Source organism: Montipora capricornis, chromosome 8 (genome assembly GCF_036669925.1).
Source record: "Montipora capricornis isolate CH-2021 chromosome 8, ASM3666992v2, whole genome shotgun sequence".
Taxonomy (NCBI): domain Eukaryota; kingdom Metazoa; phylum Cnidaria; class Anthozoa; order Scleractinia; family Acroporidae; genus Montipora; species Montipora capricornis.
The window spans coordinates 8106469-8116468 of NC_090890.1; the positions used below are offsets into that span (position 1 = coordinate 8106469).

A 10000-nucleotide genomic window follows, 5' to 3' on the forward strand; every position below is an offset into this window, starting at 1 on the left:
ATAATAATAATAATAAATTTTTGAAAATCCACGGTATTTTATTTTAAGTGTGAGGGGTTTTAATGTGGTAGATAATCAGGGACAGAGTTTATGAATTAATGAAGTATTTGAAACTATCATAAGAGATTGTTTGCCATAAGTGTTTTTTTTGGAATTCCCAGCCAAATTGGCAAATTATCAATTATTTTTGGTAAGTTATATGTGAAAAATACAGGTAAGGTCCATTTCTGAAAATACATTAAATTAAAAAGAAGAAATAGAATTGTGCAAGCTGTTTTTAAGCTTACCGGTAGTTTTGATTTTTTTGTACACAAAGCAAAACAGGTAGCTGTGGTATTTCAAGGGATATAGTGCAAAGAGCCATTCATCATTATTTTGAAATCAAAATCCAAAAGACCCTGAGGAAATTTGATTGACAATTACCTTTCTGTGTAAAAAATCTCAAAATCCCAACATTAATTTTTATCTTTCCAACAGAGTGCTCCTGCTTGTGACAGCATGACGTTGAACATAAGCAAGTGGTTTGGTTTGCCCAGTGCGCCTCACTGTGTATCCTCTGATAAGTGCATGTTCTGCAAAGTGACTGCAAGGATGATTGGAGCAAGGTCGTTCAAACTCTCACATCAACACAATGCTCATTACATGTACAAGTGAAACACACATACAGTACCAACAGGAGCATGGTGACGAAAGAAAATAATGAAAAATGTTTCCTTATGATGTCACTATCTTTGTCGTGATAGTGATGGTAATTATTGTCACCTTTATCCTCATAGTCTGAGCCTCTCCGTCATCATCATCATCTTGCAACTTGTTCCAACTCGTTAAATAATCATGTATGCTCTTGTTATGTTTTACTCTTTTAGTAGGCAGTATTTTAATTATTTTGTACATGTATGTATGGCTTAACACGAAAATTAGACATTCTATAGAGCAAAGGATCTGGATTTGGTAAGTTACGTTGGGGGATTTCTGTTTTAAAGGTGTTTGTTCTGTTATGACCACACCCTCTGTTAAACTTAATCACATTAAGATACCAATGCTAGAATATGAAATAAATGTAATTGTTTCATTATTACCATACAGGCAGAAGCATCTGGACTCAGTCAAAGCCACGAACCTGACCGTCTGTCAGTTCTTCCCCTTTGGGTCAGTCTTCAAACTGTTGGTATGTATGGCTTTTCCCAAGGGTGTTATCTTTGTTATCGATTGAGGTGTTGTATGGGTGTTGCAGATGGAAATGACTGCTTTTTAATGTTTGGGTTATTTTTTTTCAAATCACAGTCCAAATTAATTTAACCATTTTCACATTCGCAAGTGTTTTTGCCACAGCAACTTGATGCAAGTTAGTTACGGCAAAGTTGCAAAAATTGTAGTACTTAATGTTAATCATAAATTTTGTAAACCAGGAGCAAGTAAGTTGTTGCTGCTACATGTATATCACAAGAGTTTTGAACATGCTTGAAACTTGATGTTTACCATACCACAAAAATTATTGCATCAAAATGATGCAACTAAAATGGGATGTAGACAACCCCGTATTTTTAATTAGTTTTATCATCACAGTTTGCAAACTTGAATTCTTGCAGGGTTGGACAAAATGAGGGAAATGGTTTTACATTCTGTTCAACTGGTAAGCACTGAAGACATTTTAGTAGTAATGGCAATGTACCTTTTTAATGGTTACATCGCATCTACAGCCAAAATTGGGGCTATTATGTGGCCAAATGTCTAGTTGCAATATGGGCTGATGAAGAAATACAACGGCAATTATTGGCGATTGCTGAGCTTGTGGAAAACGGAATAAAATTTAATTATATAGTACTGAAGAAAGGCCAAATGCTGTCTCCTCGTTAAACACTGCATGCCCCTTCTCCTCCAAAGGGCTGGAAAATTGACACTAAACCAAAGAATGAATGCAACTTTTACAGTAATTTCCAGCTCCGTTCTACAGCTGAAGTGTACAAAATTTACATGCGAGTACCATGAAATAGCCTAAATTTTACAACCATTCATGAAACGTACGTGTTTCAAACTGACATCTGGCTGTGGTGCTGTGCTCCCACATCAAACATCGACTGTACAACGGGAGGCAGAGGCAACTTTGTATGTTTTCAGTCTGATATCGTGAGCTGTGCCCTTTCGCAACTGCAAGAAAAGGGTGATTACATGTAGCACTGCCACTGCCAGTTATGTGATGTGAACAATGCAATAACAAACATGTTTAGGCGAAACATGTTTACTCTAATTATGTTTTGGCTTTAATGTGAACACAGCTTAACTTTGGTCCTGAATGGGCTTTTGTAGCTTTTAGCTACATTCAATTTGTATGATGTTTTCATTTAATTAGAACAACATTTAAAAATCAAATTATTTTTGTGTCACCCCTGTCAACATCTAGGCCCAACAGATGAGTATAAGCTTGGATGGTATGCCAACTGCTGTCAAGAGAATTGTAAGAGAAAATATTTTGTTTTAGTTTTTTAAATTATAATAATACCATACATCTTGTACCAGTAAGTATTCTTTGACACTATTCACTATCCCTGAATCATGAAGAGCAAAACAGGCTTCCTTTAGTTTGTACAGTGCCTTTGGTTTCAAGCCACATGAGACTTAAATTTTTCATTGCAAGGAACTGTTTAGGCTATTATTAAAGGTTCACTTATTATGGCAAGACCACATGGTCCATGGGTAGTAATGAGGAAGCTGACATGTTGTTTGGTAGTAATTTGAAACCAAGTGAAAATTATTTTGAATAGTCTTGAAAATATTCCCTTCAAGCAAGCAATTGTTTAGAGGTCTGAGCCTTTATCATATCTCTGAGATATTTTGCATCATTGCTACACTGTATGATTGGCTAATTTACTGATAGTGGGCCATATTCTACAACACAGGTTTCTAAACTTGAAGATTTGCAGTGAGTTTTTTGTGTCATTTAATTATTAATAATTATTATATGGCTTGTGTTTGTAGCCGATATAACGCACGCTCTGATTGGCTAATTGTGACTGAATTTTAGGGCATTATTCTCCCGTAATGCCCACGGGCCGATTACGGGCTTGCAAAAACAAAGCAAAAGGTAATTAAAAAGCCACATAATAAACTACTTACTAACCGAGCTACAACAAGTTGCAAAATTGTTGAGACACTTTCATTCAAAAACACCTTTTCTAGCTTCCAATGCCCGCCGTATCTAGAATTTAAACCTTTCCCACTTTCTCTCCCCTCTCCCCCTTTCAATGTTGACTGCTTAAGTTCCCAACATTTTTTTGTCTTGCTAGCAACACTGATAAGGGGGAGAGGGGGGCTGCAGTGTGAGAGATAATAGGGAAATTAATAACGCCCCAAGAAGGTGAAGTGTCTCCACTATTTTTGCAAGTTGTTGTAGCTCGAGCCGTACGGGAATATTGGCCCTCGGTCGTTTTTGTAACTATGGACCTTGCTGCGCTCGGTCCATACTGCCACGACCTCGGGCCAATATTCCCTAGTAGGGCCCTCACGCTCAGTTAGTAAGAAATTATTATTACAGTAATTAACGCTTAACAATATTGTTAAGCGTACTGTAAGTTAGGAATCCTTGTTTTTCTCCCGTTAATTTGTGGCTCATGCGCTTCACACTTGGATCAACTGAAAAAAACTTAGCTTGTAACTTACAGTACGTCAGACCTTGAACTCAGTTAGTAAGAGGTTTTTATTCTCCTGAAATACATGTAGCAATGGGTTAACATGTATGCTCATACATACATTGAGTGGTTGATGACTGTTTGTTACATGTACAGGCCCAGCAACACTGCACGTCGCCAGTAATTGTTTTCAAATACCAAGCAGCACCAGTGTCTCCTGGGGAATCCAGTGCTCTGGAGGTAGCCGGAGATAATGAATTAGACCCAGATGACGAGCAAGGTAAATGGGCAGCCAGCAATAATTGGCGATGGGTAAATATTATTAAAGGATTGAACAAAAATCAATCTAATTCCATTGGTTGTGTTTTCTCCAGGTACATGTGCCAACCTCCCTCATCCCTTATAATTTTACAATCCTACGAATAGATGTCTCAGTCTGTAGTCCTTCATGATCAGGGCTGTCTATATTCTTGGAGGTTGTTGTGTCTATATTCTGTGGTTGTGACACATGTATATTGCAACATTGACATGAATAACTTCGAGATCTAAGCAGGGGTGGATCTAGGGGGAGGGTGCAGAGGGTGTGCACACTCCCCCCCCCCCCCCCCTTCCTTCCTGAGATGACCTGTGGCTTTGTAATACAACTGGTATTGTGCAAAAAAAAAAACAACAACAAACAAACGTCACCAGTCTGAGTCAGCTACGCCATTCCTTTGTGGTGCACCCCATCCTAAGAAAAATCCTGGATTCACCCTTGTTAAGATGGTGTTGTCAGGGAGAACAGTACTAGATAATCAGACCTTTCATGAACAAAAGGATGTTGCATTGTGGCGCCACCCCTTTGAAATGGTATTCCAGTATTTCTATTTGTTGAGTTGAAAATTACAACAGTTCTTGATCTAGATAAACTCAATGAAGTAAGATTGTCTGGGTGAGAAGGACTGTATGTAGTTAATGATAGTAGCCAACGTTGGTGCCAATGTCACCAACAAAAACCCCTCTCAGGACTATTCTCACCCATTGCCTTATTTCATCAAGTTTTGAAATTACCGTACTTCTGGGTTCAAACCATTTGCCATGAGGTACTTAAAGGGAGTGGCTCTTAACTACCAAACCTTTGCTGTGGACCCCATTCCAATAATTACTTTTTGAGTCCCTTTACTCTACAATTATCCTTTTTTGCCAACTCTATGTTTTTCACAATTTTTTAAACCAACAGTATGAGAACATTCTCCCACAAAATCTGTACCATGGATTTTTTTTTTTAAATTACAAATTATTTCTCAAAAAAATTATGACGTCATAAGCCCTCCCTTGATACACTTTTCAAAATGTCAGTTCCATTTTTTGCCTAAATAGAAATGTTGTGCTTCAGTGCAGAGGACATGTGCTACAATTAATTTTATGAAAAATGATATGACGGTTTCAATCCGGTGAAAAAACTTCCTTTTCCTTTCGTTTCCTGAAAGTTTGGACATGTTATTCAGTGAAACAAATGGCAGAGGACAGGGACTGGTTGTGCATGTGCCTTCTGATTGAAGTGATGTCAGATTTCCATTGAAAAAGTTACTTCAGAGAACTATCCATGCAACCTTTTTGTAGGGCTCTTGACTAAAAAGCTTCCCTAGCAACCGTTGTCTTTTTGTAGTTAAGAGCAACCCCTTTAAGGCTGGTTTACACATACGACACAAGCATAAGCACAAGCAACATAATGCAGACGCAGTTTTTTTTTGATAATTGGTAGCTTAATTTCGTTAGAACAAAAGACACTTAATTGACAAAAATTTAATGTACCTGCGTATGCTGCTTATGTTTAGGCTTGCATTTAGCCTGCATAGCAGCCGTTTCCTTTCCTTTTCAAACGCTCGCGAAGGGGACGAAAACTGTGAGAGATTGCGAAAAATAACCTTTCCTCCCCACCTTCTCCCCCTTCTCGCTCACCCGTCCCCACTTCTCTCTATTTTTTTGCTCACGCCAGGCGCTCGCCCGCTTTATCACTCGCTTGTCCGATCTCTGCCTGGAAAAAGAAAGGAAACGGCTGCTACGCAGGCTAGCTTGCATTGTATGTGTAAACCAGCCTTTAATCAATATTTGAGAGTTAAGTTGCCGTAAGTTCTGTTAGCCGTTATGCATGTTGTGATCAATCATTCATGCATCACTATCTTTCTGTTAACCCATTGTCTCCTAAACCCTCACCCCCTCGACAAGTAAAATCGTCTGGCATTAGACAGAGAAAAATCCATCAAGTCTCACTTCTAGTAGTCAGTGATTTTTTTTTTTTCTTCTAGCTTACAACTCCCCACCCAGTTAATTCCATGTTCATTCTTACAGATTCTACATGTATTATTAAGTAAAGAACATTATACAATGTAGTTTCAAGGTTAAACAAAACAATTTCTTTTTTCTTTGTAACACAGACATTACAACCCTATCATCTTCATCAGGTTCTTCATCTCCTGATCCAAGCTGTGTACCCTCTTCTGTGAGAGATTCCATTAACCAACAGGTATAAAACTCCTGCAAATATTTTGTTTGGTCTTCAACGTACCACAGAGGAGTGGCCATCAGTTCAGTGTCGTTAACTGCAAACGGGGTTGCTCGTTGTACCTTTTAGGGGTTACAAAAGCGGGTTTGGTACTTCTTAAGGGTGTTCAGCCTCAAAAGGTCCACAGTGGGAGCTTTAGCGGTACCTTTTAGGGTATTGAGCCGAAAAATTATGACAGGAGACATTTGGCAATGAACTATTTTTAATTTTGTCTAATTAAAACCCATAGTTTGGTAACTCTTATTGGGGGGGGGGGGCAGCTCCTAAATGTGCAGCTTTTCCTTCACCTACCTTTCTTCAACTCTTTGCTCTTGGCAATCACCTTTATATACATCTTATTCAATGGTTTAACATATAATACGCGCAGATATTTTGCGAGTTGCGTAGTATTAACGAGAAATGAGCAGAATGTCCGCAAGTATTATAATGTTAAACCATCGAATAAGAGATTTATTATTTCACTACAAAAATGCATTATTTTAAATTGCTTCAATTTTATTTGGTAAGAGTGTCTCTTAAAAAATGCATCATCTGTACTTCAGGGCACTTGCAAATGATGTAAACAGCACAGAAAGCCAGCCAAATGTCCTTTATTTGATTGTTTAAACTAAATGACGAGTGACAAGCGATAACAAGCTAAATTCTCAGGCTTTGCATTTTGTTGAAAACAATTTCTTTCATTGAAAAACTGCTGTTCCGTCTGTATTTGCTCTGTTCTAAAGCAGTCAAACCGGGACACTACAGTGTATTACCGTCTCATATTTTGCACGTTCTCTTGACCAAATATGGTAAAATAGTGGCGTAATAGTGGAATAATAAAAATTATTAATGAACTTTTTAGGATTTTCTAAGAGCTACATTCTGACTTTCTGTTTTCACATGTTTAATCCCAGCTTGCCGGGTACCTGGCTCAGCAAATGCCATCTGTAAAAATTGGTGTGGTGGTTTTACCGAAGGAGGGATGCTGTATCAGATTTAACCCTGTTGTATCTTCGAGAAGTAAGTGGTTGGATTCTTCAAGAAGAAAGATAAGCATGGATGATTTTTTATGCAAGATTTTAGCTGAAAGACTACTTCAGAAAGCTGTAAGAGTCATTCAGTCAGTCAGACTGACATGCCCTTATTGCAAAAATGTTGGTCTTTTTGCATTTGATCTCAGATTATTTTATGTAGGGCATTGCAAAACAAGTAACAGAAAACCCTCCAATACAAATTTATAATGATTGCATTGTATGAGAGGGCTTTTTTGTAATAAGTACTAGAGCTGGTTCAGTGGAGAATGCAATTGCCTGAGAAGTCCAGGCAGCTTTGCTTTCACCTCGGGCACCATGCAAGATAGTAAAATATTAATTTAAAAAATTCCATCGGAGTTAGTTAATGCCAAAAGATCTGGGGATACAGGCCCTGGCTTTGTCAGTCATCACACTTATCCTGATTTCATTAGAGAAGATAAAAGTTGGCAAAAAAAAAAATGAACAAGAAATTTTATCCTATGGAAAATACACAATATCATGAATCAATGTTACTTTGAGGTCCTCTTGGATTTGCTGCAGATGTCCAAGTACCAAGTGTACATGCTAGATTTGAGTACTCTTGTTTATTGACCTTGTTAAATTCAAGTCATATACTGTAATTTTATTTTCTACTTTGGCATAAAAGTTGACATTTGAAACAAACTTTGGAGGAGGTTTAATTGCTAGCAACTGGGGTGGGGGTGGTGAAGGCAAGCAAAGCAGGGTATGCTTATGAAAATTGACAGGTAAGAATTCTGCTGCCACGTACTAGTTGATCAAGCAATTGCTGGGATAACATGGCATTTCCTCTGTAGATTAGTACTACCCATAAGTAATTTTGATTTACTTAAAGGTCCACATTAAAAGTCATTACAACAACAACAACAATATTCTTTATTTTGAGAGGGTTTTTTTTTAAATGATGGCTCGTCCAAATGTGTGATCTGATTGGCTGAATGCACTCAGGCAAATCACATGTCAGTAATTTTATGTTACACGAAATTCAGTCACGGCACGGAATGACTTTTGGGCGAATGTGGGCCTTAAACCCCGGGGATTGTGAAATGTTATCTTGAGGACGTAAGTGAAGAGAATGATGTATTGAGGATGACTCCATCATTTTTACCCCTGTTCAACAGTTGGATTTTTTCGTAGTCATCATTGTTGGATATTTAACTATTTTATTTACAGTTTTGTGTATATTTTTTCAAGTAGGCCACTGTTGCCTGTTCTCCAAACATGTGAAGGTCTGATAAATAATAATTAGGGTAATTAACAACTTTAGTCACTGACAGATAACCTTTTTATTTGTCTTCCATCCAGTATGTGGAACAACAAGTGCAGATGTAGAAGATTTTGTTCTTTGTCTGAAAACTGAAGTTGTAAGTTCTCCTGAAAAGTATTACACAGTAATCAACCATTCACATGACCAATCGACCATTTGATTAAGTTCATCCATTTTGTTGCCATCCAGGTTAAATTTGTGGTGGCTGTTAGTTTGTCAGTCATCTAGGCAATTAATTTTATGTTTTCACTTAAGTTCTTTCCTTCTTCGGAATTATGTGTAGGCCCGAATAGATGCTGTACTTTTAAATCAAGAGGAATTTAGGATAGCCACAGAGGGAAAGGAAAATCTTGTTGCATTAGACACCCTGGACACATCAAGCATTGGAGCTCTGCTGTAAGTAATTTGTTTAAGACAGTTTTGTCATCATGCAGAGCACCTCAAGTTAAAAGTAGTCACGAGATTAGAAAAATGAATGGCATGTAGAACAGAGCAGCACGATTCTCTCTCAGCACAGTCAGATCTGACTGTGCTGAGAGAGTGATGCTGGTTTGTTCTAAAAGCCATTAATTTTTTTTTTATCTCATGACTTACTTAGTTGTTTTATAGTTCCTGTTATTATTATCTGCACTAGTATCTGGCAGAGCAAGTACCCAACAGCTTACAAACAGGCCTTGATCAGCCCGGTTGACATTAAAAATAATTTTGGACAAATTTTTTTGTAACCTCAGATTGCTGAAGTATTAGGAAGATTCCAGTGAAACTTAAATAAACAACATCTTGAAATTGGTAACAACCAACATGCCTTTAGTAAACATAGGTCGACTCTCACTGCACTTGCATGTATTACTCATTCACAAGTAATAAATAATAAGAAGAAATTGGCATTTTTTGCTATGTCCTGTTGTAAAGGATTTAAAATACCGGTAAGTGGTAAAAGTGGCAAGCTTGCAAACATCAAGGAAACAGTTTCTGAATTTTAAAAGACTATTCACTGAACTTTCAGTAATTAACATTTTTGTGGTTTGTCACTGAAAATGGGAATTTATATAACAGCAATAATTACTATGATATTCTAATGGTTATAATTATTACGAACTTTTATCACAGTGCAACAATTTTTAACCCTAAACACATGTTAAGGACTTCAGCTTATTACATAAAACGGTTCAAATTTACCTGTACTCGCGACCCGAAGGCTTATGTCAGCACTATTTATGGTTTTTTTTGTATTAGTGTTGCTCATGCTTTCAAAGCATACGTACTTTAGTGCTTTTGTTTGTGTTCAAGGTATTTGTTCTTGAGAACTAGTGGTCGTTCACGCTGTAAGAATAATGCACACACACATTTTGGCGCTACTTGCAACCCAGAGGTGAATGTCCGCGCTACCAATTGCAACAATGCAAGGGTCTTTCGGAAGAGTCTTCACTCATGCTTTAACACATACATTTGCACATGTATCGATTTGTTGTCGCTTTAACAATGTTTAATAGCACACAGGGATTTGTGGGGCTTGTTGCCAGTCTAAAAA

At 37.5% G+C, this 10000-nt stretch overlaps 1 protein-coding gene across 1 annotated transcript in view; it reads left to right on the forward strand.

The window, feature by feature from the left end:
* LOC138014466 (pyridoxal-dependent decarboxylase domain-containing protein 1-like) overlaps positions 1-10000 on the forward strand; it is a 30968-nt gene that overhangs the window by 14808 nt on the left and 6160 nt on the right. The window contains exons 14-23 of the mRNA XM_068861536.1: positions 478-549; positions 922-951; positions 1087-1168; positions 1590-1633; positions 2402-2455; positions 3783-3906; positions 6044-6132; positions 7065-7170; positions 8508-8566; positions 8753-8865. Of these exons, the coding sequence (XP_068717637.1) occupies positions 478-549; positions 922-951; positions 1087-1168; positions 1590-1633; positions 2402-2455; positions 3783-3906; positions 6044-6132; positions 7065-7170; positions 8508-8566; positions 8753-8865 (773 nt within the window). The remainder of the gene's footprint in view (positions 1-477; positions 550-921; positions 952-1086; positions 1169-1589; positions 1634-2401; positions 2456-3782; positions 3907-6043; positions 6133-7064; positions 7171-8507; positions 8567-8752; positions 8866-10000) is intronic.